The sequence below is a fragment of the Pleurodeles waltl genome, chromosome 4_2 (assembly GCF_031143425.1).
Source record: "Pleurodeles waltl isolate 20211129_DDA chromosome 4_2, aPleWal1.hap1.20221129, whole genome shotgun sequence".
Classification (NCBI taxonomy): Eukaryota; Metazoa; Chordata; class Amphibia; order Caudata; family Salamandridae; genus Pleurodeles; species Pleurodeles waltl.
This window is the reverse complement of record NC_090443.1, coordinates 527,593,868-527,613,599: the sequence shown is the minus strand read 5'-3', so window position 1 is coordinate 527,613,599 and position 19,732 is coordinate 527,593,868. Positions and strand designations below refer to the sequence as shown.

The 19,732-nt window shown below is 48.8% G+C and overlaps 1 protein-coding gene across 1 annotated transcript in view; it reads left to right on the top strand.

Annotated features, from left to right (window-relative positions):
- The window catches only part of LAMC1 (laminin subunit gamma 1), a 657,035-nt gene that overhangs the window by 489,279 nt on the left and 148,024 nt on the right, over nucleotides 1–19,732 (top strand). Inside the window, exon 18 of the mRNA XM_069232049.1 lies at nucleotides 9,657–9,813. Within this exon, the coding sequence (XP_069088150.1) occupies nucleotides 9,657–9,813 (157 nt within the window). The remainder of the gene's footprint in view (nucleotides 1–9,656; nucleotides 9,814–19,732) is intronic.

Here is a 19,732-nt window from a genome sequence, read left to right as displayed (position 1 = left end):
CCTCTGCCTAGCCCAGTCGGTGGCTGGCCCGAGAAGACCCCCCTGTGCCCTCCCTGCACCGCTAGTGAGACCCCCGGGTCCCTCCATTGATTCCTATTCAAAACCCAACACCTGCTTTGCACACTTCACCCAGCCGCCGCTGAGGGTGTTTTGCGTGCCTACTTGTGTCCCCCACCAGTGCTCTACAAAACCACCCTGGTCTTCCCTCCGAAGACAGAGGTACTTAACCTGTTGGCACACTGAAACCGGAGCACCGCTGTTCTCCATAGGCGCCTATGTGTTTTGGGCCCTCCTTCGACCTCTGCACCTGACCGGCCCTGTGTTGCTGGTGCGTTAACTTTGGGGTTACCCTGAACCTCCAACGGTGGGCTGCCTATGCCCAGGAACTGAGACTTGTAAGTGTCTTACTTACCTCACAATCTAACCAATACTTACCTCCCCCAGGAACTGTGATTTATGCACTGTCTAATTTTAAAATAGCTTATTGCCATTTTAACAAAAACTGTATATGTTATAACTCTACTTCAAAGTTCCTAATTTACCTGTGTGGAGTACCTTGCATGTTATGTATTTACTTCAAATCTTGAACTTGTGGTTCTAATAATAAATTAAGAAAATATATGTTCGATGGCATCTGTCGCTGTAGATACGCATGTTCTGCAATAGCTCGCCATCTGGTGTTGGGCCGGAGTGTTACAAGTTGTTTTTCTTCGAAGAAGTCTTTCGAGTCACGGGACCGAGTGACTCCTCCTTTTGTCTCCATTGCGCATGGGCGTCGACTCCATCCTCGATTGTTTTTTTTCCGCCATCGGGTTCGGACGTGTTCCTGTCGCTCCGAGTTTCGGAACAGAAAAAATAGTTAATTTCGGAAGATTTTCGTCGGTATTGTTGCGTTCGGGATCGGCATACTTACATTCAACACCGCATCGAAGATCGAAGAGCTCCGGTGCCCTTCGGGGTAATTTTTCGATCCTCCGTCGGGGCCTGGTCGGCCCGACCGCGTGCTGAAGAACGCCGATGGAACGGACCCCGTTCCGTTTCTGCCCCAAATGCCACAATAAATACCCCTACACAGACCAACACTTGGTCTGCAACCTGTGCCTGTCACCTGAGCACAGCGAAGACACCTGCGAGGCCTGTCGTGCGTTCCGGTCCCGAAAAACACTCCGAGACCGTCGAGCCAGAAGACTTCAAATGGCGTCCGCACCGACAGCCCGACGGGAGTTCGAGGAACAGGAAGAGGAAGGTACCTTCTCGATCCAAGACTCAGACTCCGAAGGATTCGACGATACACAAACCGTGAGTAAGACGTCGAAAACCACACAAAGAAACATTTACAAGGCCCAGGGGACGCCACTGCCACCAGGCCATGGCTCAACCCATAAAATCGGTGACCGACCGTCGGCACCGAAAAAGGCCCAAACAGTGCCGAGATCGTCCGACTCCGGTCGAGACACCGGCACGCAGCCTTCTCGGGACCGAGAAAGTGCTGGAGACAAGCCTCGACACCGAGATGCCGGTGTGGACACGGCTCGACGCCGAGACAGCGGCACCGAAACAGATCGACGCCGAGAGGTTTCGGCCCCGAAAAGGAAAAAAGTCACCTCGGAGCCGAAAAAACACGCAGACAAAGTTTCGACGCCGAAACAAACTGCAAGCGACCCAGCTTCAGGCTCTTATACAGAAGAGCACTCGCTAACCTCCCAAATGCAGAAGCATAGGTTTGAGGAAGAGCTACAAGCAACTGATGCGGACCATACGCAAAAGCGTATCTTCATTCAGCAGGGGACAGGAAAAATAAGCACCCTTCCCCCCATTAGGAGAAAGAGAAGGTTGGAGTTCCAGACGGAACAAGCACCACAACCAAAAGTGGTGAAAAGAGTTACACCACCACCCTCTCCTCCGCACGTGATTAACGTTTCACCAGCACAAACGCCATCACACTCCCCAGCTCACACCACCATGAGCCAGGGTGACCAAGACCAGGACGCATGGGACCTATACGACGCCCCAGTGTCAGATAACAGCCCAGAGGCATACCCTACAAAACCATCTCCACCAGAAGACAGCACCGCGTACTCTCAGGTGGTGGCTAGAGCAGCACAATTTCACAACGTAAGCCTCCACTCAGAACAGGTCGAGGATGATTTCTTGTTCAACACACTCTCCTCCACCCACAGCTCCTACCAAAGCCTGCCTATGCTCCCTGGTATGCTCCGGCACGCAAAAGACATATTTAAGGACCCGGTCAAAAGTAGGGCAATCACACCAAGGGTGGAAAAAAAGTATAAGCCGCCTCCTACAGACCCGGCTTTCATCACAACACAGCTGCCACCAGACTCTGTTGTTGTAGGAGCAGCTAGGAAAAGGGCCAACTCTCACACATCTGGAGATGCACCACCCCCAGATAAAGAAAGCCGCAAGTTTGATGCAGCTGGTAAAAGAGTCGCAGCACAAGCTGCAAACCAGTGGCGCATCGCGAACTCCCAGGCACTACTTGCGCGCTATGACAGAGCCCACTGGGACGAGATGCAACATCTCATTGAACATCTGCCCAAAGACTTCCAAAATAGGGCAAAACAAGTGGTTGAGGAGGGACAGGCCATCTCCAACAACCAGATCCGCTCCTCCATGGACGCTGCAGATACAGCTGCACGGACAATTAATACATCTGTAACTATCAGAAGGCATGCATGGCTCCGAACGTCTGGATTTAAACCAGAGATTCAACAAGCAGTTCTCAATATGCCTTTTAATGAAAAAGAACTGTTCGGTCCAGAAGTGGACACAGCGATTGAGAAACTCAAAAAAGATACGGACACTGCTAAAGCCATGGGCGCACTCTACTCCCCGCAGAGCAGAGGGAATTACAGCTCATTCCGTAAAACGCCCTTTCGAGGGGGGTTTCGGGGTCAAAGCACACAAGCCAGCACCTCACAAGCCACACCGTCCAGTTACCAAGGACAGTATAGAGGAGGTTTTCGGGGACAATATAGAGGAGGGCAATTCCCTAGAAATAGAGGAAGATTCCAAAGCCCCAAAACCCCTACTACTAAACAGTGACTCACATGTCACTCACCCCCTCCACACAACACCAGTGGGGGGACGAATAGGTCATTATTACAGAGCATGGGAGAAAATCACTACAGACACTTGGGTTCTAGCAATTATCCAACATGGTTACTGCATAGAATTTCTACAGTTCCCTCCAAACATACCACCAAAAGCACAAAATTTAACAACACACCATTCCAATCTCCTAGAGATAGAAGTGCAGGCACTATTGCAAAAGAATGCAATCGAATTAGTGCCAAACACACAAATAAACACAGGAGTTTACTCACTGTACTTTCTGATACCAAAGAAGGACAAAACACTGAGACCAATCCTAGACCTCAGAGTAGTCAACACTTTCATCAAATCAGACCACTTCCACATGGTCACACTACAAGAAGTATTGCCATTGCTAAAGCTGCACGACTACATGGCAACTTTAGACCTCAAGGATGCTTATTTCCATATACCAATTCACCCATCGCACAGGAAATACCTAAGGTTTGTATTCAAAGGAATACATTACCAATTCAAGGTACTGCCTTTCGGATTAACAACCGCACCAAGAGTCTTTACCAAATGTCTAGCGGTAGTCGCTGCACACATCAGAAGGCAGCAAATACATGTGTTCCCATATCTAGACGACTGGCTAATCAAGGCCCATTCGTTAATAGAGTGCTCAAATCACACAAATCATATCATACAAACCCTCTTCAAACTAGGGTTCACCGTCAATTTCACAAAATCCAAAATTCGGCCACGCAAGGTACAACAATACCTGGGAGCCATAATAGACACATCAAAAGGAGTAGCCACTCCAAGTCCACAAAGAATTCAAAATTTCAACACCATCATACAACGCATGTATCCAACACAAAACATACAAGCAAAGATGGTATTACAACTCCTAGGCATGATGTCATCATGCATAGCCATTGTCCCAAACGCAAGACTGCACATGAGGCCCTTACAACAATGCCTAGCATCACAGTGGTCTCAAGCACAGGGTCACCTTCTAGATCTGGTGTTAATAGACCGCCAAACTTACCTCTCGCTTCTGTGGTGGAACAACATAAATTTAAACAAGGGGCGGCCTTTCCAAGACCCAGTGCCACAATACGTAATAACAACAGATGCTTCCATGACAGGGTGGGGAGCACACCTCGATCAACACAGCATACAAGGACAATGGAACGTACATCAAACAAAACTGCATATCAATCACCTAGAACTTCTTGCAGTTTTTCAAGCACTAAAAGCTTTCCAACCAATAATAGTTCACAAATACATTCTCGTCAAAACAGACAACATGACAACAATGTATTATCTAAACAAGCAGGGAGGGACGCACTCCACGCAGTTAAGCATGTTAGCACAAAAAATTTGGCATTGGGCAATTCACAACCAAATTCGCCTAATTGCACAGTTTATACCAGGGATACAAAATCAACTCGCAGACAATCTCTCTCGAGATCACCAACAGGTCCACGAATGGGAAATTCACCCCCAAATACTGAACACTTATTTCAAACTCTGGGGAACACCTCAGATAGACTTGTTTGCGACAAGGGAGAACGCAAAATGCCAAAACTTCGCATCCAGATACCCACACAAACAATCCCAAGGCAATGCCCTATGGATGAACTGGTCAGGGATATTTGCTTACGCTTTTCCTCCTCTCCCTCTCCTTCCTTACCTGGTAAACAAACTCAGTCAAAGCAAACTCAAACTCATATTGATAGCACCAACTTGGGCAAGGCAACCCTGGTACACAACGCTGCTAGACCTATCAGTGGTACCCTGCATCAAATTGCCCAACAGGCCAGATCTGTTGACACAGCACAACCAAAAGATCAGACACCCAGATCCAGCATCGCTGAATCTAGCAATCTGGCTCCTGAAATCCTAGAATTCGGGCACTTACAACTTACCCAAGAATGTATGGAAGTCATAAAACAAGCAAGAAGGCCATCCACCAGGCACTGCTATGCAAGTAAATGGAAGAGGTTTGTTTGCTACTGCCATATTAATCAAATACAACCATTACACACAACTCCAGAACATGTAGTGGGTTACTTGCTTCACTTACAAAAATCTAACCTAGCTTTCTCTTCCATTAAGATTCACCTTGCAGCAATATCTGCATACCTGCAGACTACCTATTCAACTTCCCTATATAAAATACCAGTCATTAAAGCATTCATGGAGGGCCTTAGGAGAATTATACCACCAAGAACACTACCTGTTCCTTCATGGAACCTAAATGTTGTCCTAACTAGACTTATGGGTCCACCTTTTGAACCCATGCACTCCTGCGACATACAGTTCCTAACCTGGAAGGTGGCATTTCTCATCGCCATTACTTCCCTGAGAAGAGTAAGCGAAATTCAGGCGTTTACTATACAGGAACCTTTTATACAACTACACAAAAATAAAGTCGTCCTAAGGACCAATCCTAAATTTTTGCCAAAGGTTATTTCACCGTTCCATCTAAATCAAACAGTGGAACTTCCGGTGTTCTTTCCACAGCCAGATACCGTAGCTGAAAGGGCACTACATACATTAGATGTCAAAAGAGCATTAATGTATTACATTGACAGAACAAAGAACATCAGAAAGACTAAACAACTCTTTATTGCATTTCAAAAACCTCATGCAGGAAACCCAATTTCAAAACAAGGTATAGCCAGATGGATAGTTAAATGCATCCAAATCTGCTACCTTAAAGCTAAACGACAGCTGCCCATTACACCAAGGGCACACTCAACCAGAAAGAAAGGTGCTACCATGGCCTTTCTAGGAAACATCCCAATGCAAGAAATATGTAAGGCAGCCACATGGTCTACGCCTCACACATTCACCAAGCACTACTGTGTAGACGTGCTATCCGCACAACAAGCCACAGTAGGTCAAGCTGTATTAAGGACATTATTTCAGACTACTTCCACTCCTACAGGCTGATCCACCGCTTTTGGGGAAATAACTGCTTACTAGTCTATTGCAGAACATGCGTATCTACAGCGACAGATGCCATCGAACTGAAAATGTCACTTACCCAGTGTACATCTGTTCGTGGCATCAGTCGCAGTAGATTCGCATGTGCCCACCCGCCTCCCCGGGAGCCTGTAGCAGTTTGGAAGTTACCTTCAATTATTTATATATGTATCATCTCAACCTTAAATAAGTGCATACTTAGTCACTCCATTGCATGGGCACTATTACTACAATTCAACTCCTACCTCACCCTCTGCGGGGAAAAACAATCGAGGATGGAGTCGACGCCCATGCGCAATGGAGACAAAAGGAGGAGTCACTCGGTCCCGTGACTCGAAAGACTTCTTCGAAGAAAAACAACTTGTAACACTCCGGCCCAACACCAGATGGCGAGCTATTGCAGAACATGCGAATCTACTGCGACTGATGCCACGAACAGATGTACACTGGGTAAGTGACATTTTCATTTTCTATATAAAAACTATTGGCTTGCAGTAAGTCTTTGAGTGTGTGTTCCTCATTTATTCCCTGTGTGTGTGCAACAAATGCTTAACACTACCCTCTGATAAGCCTACTGCTCGACCATACTACCACAAAATAGAGCATTAGAATTATCTAATTTTGCCACTATCTTACCTCTAAGGGGAACCATTGGACTCTGTGTACACTATTTCTTACTTTGAAATAGTACATACAGAGCCAACTTCCTACAGGTTTCGGCTCTGAAGCTGGTCGTCTAACTTTCGACTCCAAAGAGTGTGGACGCCGGCTCAGCTGTGGAACTTTTGGTCGATTTGCTAGACTCTGGCATCAAAACTGGTGTGGCCTTTTTCAGAGCCGAACCTGAAGGTCTGTCGCCCACGATTTTCTTTTGGGTGGAGCCATGATTGTCTGGCAGTGGTGCACCCAAGGCCTTAGATGGTCTTTTGGTAGTGGGCATAGGGGCAGTTGTACTCACATGCTGAGCTGCGGTGAGAGGATGGCTGTCTTCCTCCGAGTCTTCTTCAGAGTCAGTGTCCTGAATGGAAACTGCCATCCGGGCCTCTTCTTCCATTACGGTGTCGACGTACTCGGTATTTTTCAACGCCATCTCCAGTCTTCTGGCTCTGGCTCTCCAGTCATGCAGTGTCTTTTTTGACCGGAACTACTGACAGGCTTCACAGTCTTCTTCTCGATGGTCGTGAGAGAGACAGATTACATACCACGTGTTGATCTGTATACAGAAATTTTGTGCGGCATCAAGGACAGAATCGGAATGGAGTCCGATCCATCAGGCTTCGGCGTGGTAGGCCTGAACAGGCCTGAGTTGGGCGCCCTCACCCAAAAGGGCGTACTCTGTTTTTCGACTGTACTATCAGTTCGACTATAGATGGAAACGCATTTGAAACAATACCGACGGTCAAATAGTTATATAAAGTTTCCGAATCGAAAAGCTCGGAGCAAGAGGAAACACGTCTGAACCCAACAGCGGAAAGAAAATAATCTAACAAAGGAGGTAATGCCCTTACGCACTATGACCGAGAGGAGGAGTCACTTGATCCCGTGAATCAAGAAAGACTTCTTCGAAGAAAAACAACTTGTGACACTTCGAGCCCAATGCTAGATGGGGAAGCTGTGCATAGCATGTGAATCTGCACCACTACATGGCACGAACAGAAGTACAATGGGTAGGTGACATTTTCCTTATTGTCTGTGTGTACAACAAATGATTAACTCTACCCTCTGATAAGCCTACTGTTCGACCACACTACCACAAATAAAGCATTAGTATTATCTAGTTCGATGGCATCTGTCGCTGTAGATACGCATGTTTTGCATAGCTCGCCATCTGGTGTTGGGTCGGAGTGTTACAAGTTGTTTTTCTTCGAAGAAGTCTTTCGAGTCACGGGACCGAGTGACTCCTCCTTTTGTCTCCATTGCGCATGGGCGTCGACTCCATCTTCGATTGTTTTTTTTCCGCCATCGGGTTCGGACGTGTTCCTGTCGCTCCGAGTTTCGGAACGGAAAAACAGCTAAATTTCGGAAGATTTTCGTCGGTATTGTTGCGTTTGGGATCGGCGTAGTTAGAATCGACACCGCATCGAAGATCGAAGAGCTCCGGAGCCCTTCGGGGTAGTTTTCGATCCCCGTCGGGGCCTACTCGGCCCGACCGCGTGTAGAAGAACGCCGATGGAACGGACCCCGTTCCGTTTCTGTCCCAAATGCCACAAAAATACCCCTATTCAGACCAACACTTGGTCTGTAACCTGTGCCTGTCACCTGAGCACAGTGAAGACACTTGCGAGGCCTGTCTGCGGGGAAAAACAATCGAAGATGGAGTCGACGCCCATGCGCAATGGAGACAAAAGGAGGAGTCACGCGGTCCCGTGACTCGAAAGACTTCTTCAAAGAAAAACAACTTGTAACACTCTGACCCAACACCAGATGGCAAGCTATGCAAAACATGCAAATCTACAGCGACTGATGCCACGAACAGATGTACACTGGGTAAGTGACATTTTCATTATTGCCACTATCAACCTCTCAGGCGTACCCTGGGACTCTGTGCACACTATCTCTCACTTTGAGATAGTATATACAGAGCCAACTTCCTACAGTAACTATGCCAGTAAAAGTGACTTTCCTACAGTGGTCGTTGCCAGGGAGAGTAGAGATCAGAGCTTATCCACGTCATTGGCTCAATTATTGTTTAGCTTTTGAGTTGTGTGTTACTAATAACGCTGTTTTACTTTATTTACATCACATTCTTTGCATCTCGAAGGAAAATAATTCTAAGAGGTTTCTTTTACTTACACTAGAGAAATGTACTTTTGCAATGTGAAATCTCTTCTATATTTACATGTGCATAATTCCTCCATCTAGTGGTCTGGTCTGGATGTATTTGTAGTCTTCATCGGAAAAGTAGTTTAACTTTTCAGGCATGTTTCCACGATTTGAAAAATGTTTGAACTGAAAATATTCATGGTCCACTACACCGGTCTCATTGAAAAATTAGAAAAAGTGGGTCCTTGAAAGGTTTTCATGATGCCAGGAACGTGCACTGCTACATTATTTGACACCTGTTACCTCAAAGCCCCTTCCCCCCTCATATAGCATCTAGACCCTATGCACAAATCTGAATCTCATCAGGGGAAAATAGTTTAATAAGAGACCTAACTAATGCCAAAGATCCTGATTCGACCAGAAAGTTGTCCCTTCGGATAATATTTTTAGATCCCAGTTTCAACTTGTTGATTTACATACCGCTAACTAAATTAAATATTATTTTATTTTTAACCACTGGATCAATACTGGGATATATTCACTGTGGCACTGTATGAGTTTCTAAACCCTGCAGCTTCCAGAGGTGACCCTTAAAAACTCACCTGCACTTATTAGAAAGTCATTTTCCAAAGGGATTAAAATGGTTATCGGATTGGAGTGCAGGAGTATTTTCACTCTGGCAAACCAGTGATGAACTGTATCAGCAGAGGATAATGCCTAGCAATGCACACGTTCACCCCGTCAATCTTTAATAGTGCAATAATGACCTGTAACAAGTGTCTGAGGTTGCTGCACAATAATAGTGGGTGCTATCTTTATACACTTTTTCTTTGTTCATTCCACAGGTTATGGAACAAAGAGAAAAGCTACAAGGTCTAGAAAACCTTATTGCCAACTTGGGGACAGGTGAAGAAACTGTGACTGATCAGGCGTTTGAGGATCGATTGAAAGAGGCAGAGATGGCCATCATGGACCTACTCCATGATGCTCAGGAAAGCAAAGGTACCTGTCATTTTGCATGCTAATAAGGGTCTGCTGGGAGAATGAACGTCCTGTAGGCAGGTGTTACATAAATGAAATTAGTCTTAAATTAACTGCTTTTGTTTCACACTGACACAATGCTCAAATTACAAGGGAGGAAATAGGTTCAGATTACTTTTTGCAGATGCCCTCCATAAACCCAGTATGAGGGCAATGCATTTGTGCATACAAATTTGAAATCTCAAAAGATTGTGGAAGGTTTCAGGGCATCTAGGCTTTCATATGTTTTGCAGCATGAATCCTTTTCTGGATTTGCATGCTGTGCATTAATCTGCCATTTAATGCTTGGTCAATGAATTTATTTTTTGGGTCTGTAAATTTGTGTTCTAGTCTTTTTTTTTGTTGCCACCCCCAACCCACCCTCCCCCCTGCCCGGGGGCATTGTCAGCCACCTTTTGGTGCTTATTTCCGTCCTTTGTGATGTAAGACGGCGCCCCGGAAGTTACTGTGCATGGCTTCCATCTTCAGATTATTTTTTCTGCTGTTGGGTCTGGAAGTATGATGGAGGTGCTCCAAAATTTTTTATTTTATTTTTTTATCTGATTTTTAAAAGGTTTTTTAAAATGTTTTTCACAAGGAAGAGCGTTGAAAGAGACGTCAAGAGAAGAGAGGCCTTGCTGCACCCTGTTGCAGGGAATCAAGCCCATGCCCCATTGGGGGACAGTGGAGAAACACAGACCCAGTTGGGTCTATCGAAGGAGGTGACAGTGTCCATCACCCACGGAAAGTTAAGGCAGAATGGCCTAGGGCCATGGAAAATACCCCTTTTAGGTTTTGCCCAAAGTGCCACCACAAGTTTGCGAAGGAGACCTGTAGGAAGTTGGCTCTGTATGTGCTATTTCAAAGTAAGGAATAGCATGCACAGAGTCCAAGGGTTCCCCTTAGAGGTAAAATAGTGGTAAAAAGAGATAATACTAATGCTCTATTTTGTGGTAGTGTGGTCGAGCAGTAGGCTTATCCAAGGAGTAGTGTTAAGCATTTGTTGTACATACACATAGACAATAAATGAGGTACACACACTCAGAGACAAATCCAGCCAATAGGTTTTGTTATAGAAAAATATCTTTTCTTAGTTTATTTTAAGAACCACAGGTTCAAATTTAACATGTAATATCTTGTTTGAAAGGTATTGCAGGTAAGTACATTAGGAACTTTGAATCATTTCAATTGCATGTATACTTTTCAAGTTATTGACATATAGCTACTTTAAAAGTGGACACTTCGTGCAATTTTCACAGTTCCTGGGGGAGGTAAGTTTTTGTTAGTTTTACCAGGTAAGTAAGACACTTACAGGGTTCAGTTCTTGGTCCAAGGTAGCCCACTGTTGGGGGTTCCGAGCAACCCCAAAGTCACCACACCAGCAGCTCAGGGCCGGTAAGGTGCAGAGTCCAAAGTGGTGCCCAAAACGCATAGGCTAGAATGGAGAGAAGGGGGTGCCCCGGTTCCGGTCTGCTTGCAGGTAAGTACCCGCGTCTTCGGAGGGCAGACCAGGGGGGTTTTGTAGGGCACCGGGGGGGGACACAAGCCCACACAGAAATTTCACCCTCAGCAGCGCGGGGGCGGCCGGGTGCAGTGTAGAAACAAGCGTCGGGTTTGCAATGTTAGTCTATGAGAGATCAACGGATCTCTTCAGCGCTGCAGGCAGGCAAGGGGGGGCTTCCTCGGGGAAACCTCCACTTGGTCAAGGGAGAGGGACTCCTGGGGGTCACTTCTCCAGTGAAAGTCCGGTCCTTCAGGTCCTGGGGGCTGCGGGTGCAGGGTCTTTTCCAGGCGTCGGGACTTAGGTTTCAGAGAGTCGCGGTCAGGGGAAGCCTCGGGATTCCCTCTGCAGGCGGCGCTGTGGGGGCTCAGGGGGGACAGGTTTTGGTACTCACAGTCGGAGAGTAGTCCGGGGGTCCTCCCTGAGGTGTTGGTTCTCCACCAGCCAAGTCGGGGTCGCCGGGTGCAGTGTTGCAAGTCTCACGCTTCTTGCGGGGAGTTGCAGGGGTCTTTAAAGCTGCTCCTTGAAACAAAGTTGCAGTCTTTTTGGAGCAGTAACGTGTAAAATTTCCTTTGTGTCCTCGGGAGTTTCTTGTCGTCGTCGAAGCAGGGCAGTCCTCAGAGGATTCAGAGGTCGCTGGTCCCTTTGGAAGGCGTCGCTGGAGCAGAGTTCTTTGGAAGGCAGGAGACAGGCCGGTGAGTTTCTGGAGCCAAGGCAGTGGTTGTCTTCTGGTCTTCCTCTGCAGGGGTTTTCAGCTGGGCAGTCCTTCTTCTTGTTGTTGCAGGAATCTAATTGTCTAGGGTTCAGGGTAGCCCTTAAATACTAAATTTAAGGGCGTGTTTAGGTCTGGGGGGTTAGTAGCCAATGGCTACTAGCCCTGAGGGTGAGTACACCCTCTTTGTGCCTCCTCCCAAGGGGAGGGGGTCACAATCCTAACCCTATTGGGGGAATCCTCCATCTGCAAGATGGAGGATTTCTAAAAGTTAGAGTCACCTCAGCTCAGGACACCTTAGGGGCTGTCCTGACTGGCCAGTGACTCCTCCTTGTTGCTTTCTTTGTTCCCTCCAGCCTTGCCGCCAAAAGTGGGGGCCGTGGCCGGAGGGGGCGGGCAACTCCACTAAGCTGGAGTGCCCTGCTGGGCTGTGACAAAGGGGTGAGCCTTTGAGGCTCACCGGCAGGTGTTACAGCTCCTGCCTGGGGGAGGTGTTAGCATCTCCACCCAGTGCAGGCTTTGTTACTGGCCTCAGAGTGACAAAGGCACTCTCCCCATGGGGCCAGCAACATGTCTCTAGTGTGGCAGGCTGCTGGAACTAGTCGGCCTACACAGACAGTCGGTTAAGTTTCAGGGGGCACCTCTAAGGTGCCCTCTGGGGTGTATTTTGCAATAAAATGTACACTGGCATCAGTGTGCATTTATTGTGCTGAGAAGTTTGATACCAAACTTCCCAGTTTTCAGTGTAGCCATTATGGTGCTGTGGAGTTCGTGTTTGACAAACTCCCAGACCATATACTCTTATGGCTACCCTGCACTTACAATGTCTAAGGTTTTGTTTAGACACGGTAGGGGTACCATGCTCATGCACTGGTACCCTCACCTATGGTATAGTGCACCCTGCCTTAGGGCTGTAAGGCCTGCTAGAGGGGTGTCTTACCTATACTGCATAGGCAGTGAGAGGCTGGCATGGCACCCTGAGGGGAGTGCCATGTCGACTTACTCGTTTTGTCCTCACTAGCACACACAAGCTGGCAAGCAGTGTGTCTGGGCTGAGTGAGAGGTCTCCAGGGTGGCACAAGACATGCTGCAGCCCTTAGAGACCTTCCTTGGCATCAGGGCCCTTGGTACTAGAAGTACCAGTTACAAGGGACTTATCTGGATGCCAGGGTCTGCCAATTGTGGATCCAAAAGTACAGGTTAGGGAAAGAACACTGGTGCTGGGGCCTGGTTAGCAGGCCTCAGCACACTTTCAATTGTAAACATAGCATCAGCAAAGGCAAAAAGTCAGGGGGCAACCATGCCAAGGAGGCATTTCCTTACAAGACCCCCACAAGGTCTGCAACATTTGCCTGCCCAAGGACCACAGGGACGAAGTGTGCGCAAAATTGATACCAAAAATGCTCAAGACACAACACAGGCAAAGACTGCAACACTACACCATGTCCCAGAAGCAGGCATCACTCCAACACCTAGGTGTCTCGAGCGACATGAAAGCGGTCGAAGGACGCCGAAAAGAAGGTAAGACACTCAAAAGGCTTTGACCCTAAGCCCACTGAAAAAACAACAAAAGCAGCCTTGACGCCAAAAGAAGTGGTGACCGAAGATGAGCTAAAACAAAAAGAGCTGTGTGCATCCCGACCAAAGCATATCTAGGGCCGGAAGGCATAGTCAAAAGAACGCTGTAAGGAAATGCCTCCTTGGCATGGTTGCCCCCTGACTTTTTGCCTTTGCTGATGCTATGTTTACAATTGAAAGTGTGCTGAGGCCTGCTAACCAGGCCCCAGCACCAGTGTTCTTTCCCTAACCTGTACTTTTGTATCCACAATTGGCAGACCCTGGCATCCAGATAAGTCCCTTGTAACTGGTACTTCTAGTACCAAGGGCCCTGATGCCAAGGAAGGTCTCTAAGGGATGCAGCATGTCTTATGCCACCCTGGAGACCTCTCACTCAGCACAGACACACCGCTTGCCAGCTTGTGTGTGCTAGTGAGGACAAAACGAGTAAGTCGACATGGCACTCCCCTCAGGGTGCCATGCCAGCCTCTCACTGCCTATGCAGTATAGGTAAGACACCCCTCTAGCAGGCCTTACAGCCCTAAGGCAGGGTGCACTATACCATAGGTGAGGGTACCAGTGCATGAGCATGGTACCCCTACAGTGTCTAAACAAAACCTTAGACATTGTAAGTGCAGGGTAGCCATAAGAGTATATGGTCTGGGAGTCTGTCAAACACGAACTCCACAGCACCATAATGGCTACACTGAAAACTGGGAAGTTTGGTATCAAACTTCTCAGCACAATAAATGCACACTGATGCCAGTGTACATTTTATTGTAAAATACACCACAGAGGGCACCTTAGAGGTGCCCCCTGAAACTTAACCGACTATCTGTGTAGGCTGACTAGTTCTAGCAGCCTGCCACAAACCGAGACATGTTGCTGGCCCCATGGGGAGAGTGCCTTTGTCACTCTGAGGCCAGTAACAAAGCCTGCACTGGGTGGAGATGCTAACACCTCTCCCAGGCAGGAATTGTCACACCTGGCGGTGAGCCTCAAAGGCTCACCTCCTTTGTGCCAACCCAGCAGGACACTCCAGCTAGTGGAGTTGCCCGCCCCCTCCGGCCCGGCCCCACTTTTGGCGGCAAGGCCGGAGAAAATAATGAGAATAACAAGGAGGAGTCACTGGCCAGTCAGGACAGCCCCTAAGGTGTCCTGAGCTGAGGTGACTCTAACTTTTAGAAATCCTCCATCTTGCAGATGGAGGATTCCCCCAATAGGGTTAGGATTGTGACCCCCTCCCCTTGGGAGGAGGCACAAAGAGGGTGTACCCACCCTCAGGGCTAGTAGCCATTGGCTACTAACCCCCCAGACCTAAACACGCCCTTAAATTTAGTATTTAAGGGCTACCCTGAACCCTAGAAAATTAGATTCCTGCAACTACAAGAAGAAGGACTGCCTAGCTGAAACCCCTGCAGCGGAAGACCAGAAGACGATAACTGCCTTGGCTCCAGAAACTCACCGGCCTGTCTCCTGCCTTCCAAAGATCCTGCTTCAGCGACGCCTTCCAAAGGGACCAGCGACCTCGACATCCTCTGAGGACTGCCCCTGCTTCGAAAAGACAAGAAACTCCCGAGGACAGCGGACCTGCTCCAAGAAAAGCTGCAACTTTGTTTCCAGCAGCTTTAAAGAACCCTGCAAGCTCCCCGCAAGAAGCGTGAGACTTGCAACACTGCACCCGGCGACCCCGACTCGGCTGGTGGCGATCCAACACCTCAGGAGGGACCCCAGGACTACTCTGATACTGTGAGTACCAAAACCTGTCCCCCCTGAGCCCCCACAGCGCCGCCTGCAGAGGGAATCCCGAGGCTTCCCCTGACCGCGACTCTTTGAATCTAAAGTCCCGACGCCTGGGAGAGACCCTGCACCCGCAGCCCCCAGGACCTGAAGGACCGGACTTTCACTGGAGAAGCGACCCCCAGGAGTCCCTCTCCCTTGCCCAAGTGGAGGTTTCCCCGAGGAACCCCCCCCTTGCCTGCCTGCAACGCTGAAGAGATCCCGAGATCTCTCATAGACTAACATTGCGAACCCGACGCTTGTTTCTACACTGCACCCGGCCGCCCCCGCGCCGCTGAGGGTGAAATTTCTGTGTGGACTTGTGTCCCCCCCGGTGCCCTACAAAACCCCCCTGGTCTGCCCTCCGAAGACGCGGGTACTTACCTGCAAGCAGACCGGAACCGGGGCACCCCCTTCTCTCCATTCTAGCCTATGTGTTTTGGGCACCACTTTGAACTCTGCACCTGACCGGCCCTGAGCTGCTGGTGTGGTGACTTTGGGGTTGCTCTGAACCCCCAACGGTGGGCTACCTTGGACCAAGAACTGAACCCTGTAAGTGTCTTACTTACCTGGTAAAACTAACAAATACTTACCTCCCCTAGGAACTGTGAAAATTGAACTAAGTGTCCACTTTTAAAACAGCTATTTGTGAATAACTTGAAAAGTACACCTGCAATTTTGATGATTTGAAGTTCCTAAAGTACTTACCTGCAATACCTTTCGAATGAGCTATTACATGTAGAATTTGAACCTGTGGTTCTTAAAATAAACTAAGAAAAGATATTTTTCTATATAAAAACCTATTGGCTGGATTTGTCTCTGAGTGTGTGTACCTCATTTATTGTCTATGTGTATGTACAACAAATGCTTAACACTACTCCTTGGATAAGCCTACTGCTCGACCACACTACCACAAAATAGAGCATTAGTATTATCTATTTTTACCACTATTTTACCTCTAAGGGGAACCCTTGGACTCTGTGCATGCTATTCCTTACTTTGAAATAGCACATACAGAGCCAACTTCCTACAAACGCCAAAAACCCCTTAAATGCAAGGGAATGAGGGACCAAGCCAAAGCGTCAGACGCGTGAAACTGTAATTTTCAAAAGGAAAGCTTTGAAGTCAGACAAAGCAGACCCACGGGCACAAGACCTCAAAAGAAAGGAAGTTCGAGGCAGAGAAGTCTGCTCTGATCCAAAGGAAAAAGGAATTTGACGATTCCTTAAAAAGATTACACATCCCAGTGAAGACCTCGACAATCCCAGCTGCGAAGGATGAGGAACTGGTCATGGAGGCTCAGCAACCCTGGAGCCACACGAAGAAGAGCATGAGGAGTTTTTAGAGGCGGGGGACTTAGGGTATGTCCAAGACTTCAATGAATCCAGCTACGTCGAAGACTCATGGCAGGATCTTGAAATTGACTCTCTGGAGGAGGGTATAGATAACTATCCATAGAGGCCATGTCAATCGAATGACTGTCATGTACAACAGCCTGGTGAAAAGGGCTGCAGACACATGAGGTACAGCTAGAAGAGGAAGAGAAGGAGGGATCATGCTTCATCCTAGAAATACTACTGTCACCCCAAAAGGGAAACTTTTACCTGTCCATGCTGCCCAGCCTCCTGGATCAGGGAAAAGAAGCCTTTAGGGAATCAGCTAACCCAAGGGCCCTCACACCCAGAGTGGAGAAAAAATATCAGGCACTCCACGCAAGACCCTTGTAGGAAGCTGGCCTGTTGTGTGGTGGGTACCTATGGTAATCAAACATTATACCAGGTCCAGGGTTCCCCTATTAGTGAAGTGTAGGCGATGTCTAGAAGCCAGGCTCTCTAAAGGTAACTGTGGATGAGCAGCCAAGACTTATCTAGGAGACATTTGTAGGCAAGTGCCACTGTTGGCATGGTTACCCCCCTGCTAACCAGGCCCCAACCCCAGTGTTCTTTCCCTAAAACTGTACCTTTGTTTCCACAATTGGCACAGCCCTGGCACACAGTTAAGTCCCTTGTAAAAGGTACCCATGGTACCAAGGGCCCTGTGGCCAAGGAAGTTCTCTAGGTGCTGCTGCATGTATTATGCCACCCTAGGGAACCCCTCACCCAGCACATGCACACTGCCTTGCAGCTTGTGTGTACTGGTGGGGAGAAAGACAGTCCACATGACACCCCTCTCATGGTGCCATGCCTTAACCCCCACTGCCTGTGGCATAGGTAAGTCACCTCGCTAGCAGGCCTTACAGCCCTAAGGCAGGGTGCACTATACCAAAGGTGAGGGCTTAGTTGCATAAGCACTATGCCCCTACAGTGTCCAAGCCAAACCTTTGACATTGTATATGCAGGGTAGCCATTAAGAGTGATATGGTCTGGAAGTATGTCAAATACGAACTCCACAGTTCCATAATGGCTGCACTGAAATCTGGGAAGTTTGGTATCAAACTTCTCAGCACAATAAATGCACACTGATGCCAATGTGGGATTTATTGAAAAATGCACACAGAGGGCATCTTAGAGATGCCCCCTGCATGCCAGTCCGACTCTTAGTGTTAGGCTGACCAGTTCCTGCCATATCCTAAATGGGTTTCTGGCCACATGGGGAAGAGGGCCTTTGTCACTCTGTGGCTAGGAAGAAACGCTATACTGGGTGGAGATGCTTCTCACCTCCCACTGCAGGAACTGTAATACCTGACGGTGAGCCTTAAAGTCTCATGTCTTTTGTTACCGCATCCCGGCTAGTGGAGATGCCCGCCCGTCCGGCCACTCCCCCCACTTTTGGAGGCAAGGCAGGAGAGGATAATGAGAAAAACAATTAGGAGTCACCCACCAGTCAGGACAGCCCCTAAGGTGTCTTGAGCTGAGGTTTCCCCTGCCTTTAGAAATCCTCCATCTTGTAGAAGGAGGATTCCCCCAATAGGATTAGGGATGTGCCCCTCTTTCCCCAGGGAGGAGGCTCAAAGAGGGTGTAGCCACCCTCCAGGACAGTAGCCATTGGCAACTTCCCTCCTAACCTAAACACACGCCTAAATTTAGTATTTAGGGGCGACCCACAACCCAGGAAATCAGATTACTACAACCTACACAAAGAAGGACTGCTGACCTGAAAGCCCTGCAGAGAAGACGAAGACGGAGACGACAACTGACTTGGCCCCAGCCCTACCGGCCTGTCTCCAGACCTGCACAGCGAAGCATCCGACAGGGACCAGCAGCCTCTGAAGACTCAGAGGATTGCCCTGAACCAGAAGGACCAAGAAACTCACGAGAACAGCTGCACTGTTCAACAACAGCAACATCTTTGCAACAAAGAAGCAACTTTTGAAGAACTCACTCTTCCCGTCGGATGTGTGCAACTTCACACTCTGCACCGGACGCCCCAGGCTCGAGCTCCAGAGAACAAACACCGCAGGGAGGACTCACAGGCGACTGCGACTACATGAGTAACCTGAGACGACCCCTTTGCACTCCCACAGTGTCGCTTCCAGAGAGGATCCAGAGGCTCCCCCTGACCGCCACTGCCTGGTAACACGGAACTTGATGCCTGGACCAAGCACTGCACCCACAGCCCTCAGGACCGAGAGGAGCCAACCTCCAGTGCAGGAGTGACAAGCAGGCGGCCCTCTCCCTAGTCCAGTCAGTGGCTGGCCCAAGAAGCCCCCCTGTGCCCTGCCTTCATTGCCTAAGTGACCCTCAGGTCCCTCCGTTGCTTTGAATAGCAAACCCAACGCCAACTTTGCACACTGCACCCGGCCACCCCAGTGCCGCTGAGGGTGTTTTTTGTAGGGTACCGGGGGGACACTGGTCACCGCACCAGCAACACATGGCCGGTCAGGTGCAGAGGTCAAAGGAGGGCCCAAAACACATAGGCGCCTATGGAGAACATGGGTGCTCTGGTTCCGGTCTCCTGGCAGGTACGTACCTGCATCCTTGGGGAGCAGACCAGGGGTGTTTTGTAGAGTACTGGCAGGGACACAAACAGGCACACAAAACACACCCTCAGCGGCACAGGGGGCGGCCGGGTGCAGTGTGCAAACAGGTGTCAGGTTTTGTATAGAAAGTAATGGAGAGACCCAGGGTGACTTCAGTGATGCAGGCAGGCACGGGGGGGCTCCTTGGGGCAGCCACCACCTGGGCTAGGCAGAGGGTCGCCTGGGGGTCGCTCTTGCACTGGTCACCGCACCAGCAACACATGACCGGCAGGTACGTACCTGTGTCCTTGGGTAGCAGACCAGGGGTGTTTTTTAGAGTACTGGCAGGGACACAAACAGGCACACAAAACACACCCTCAGCGGCACAGAGGCGGCCGGGTGCAGTGTGCAAAGTTGGCGTTGGGTTTGGTATAGGAAGCAATGGAGGGACCCC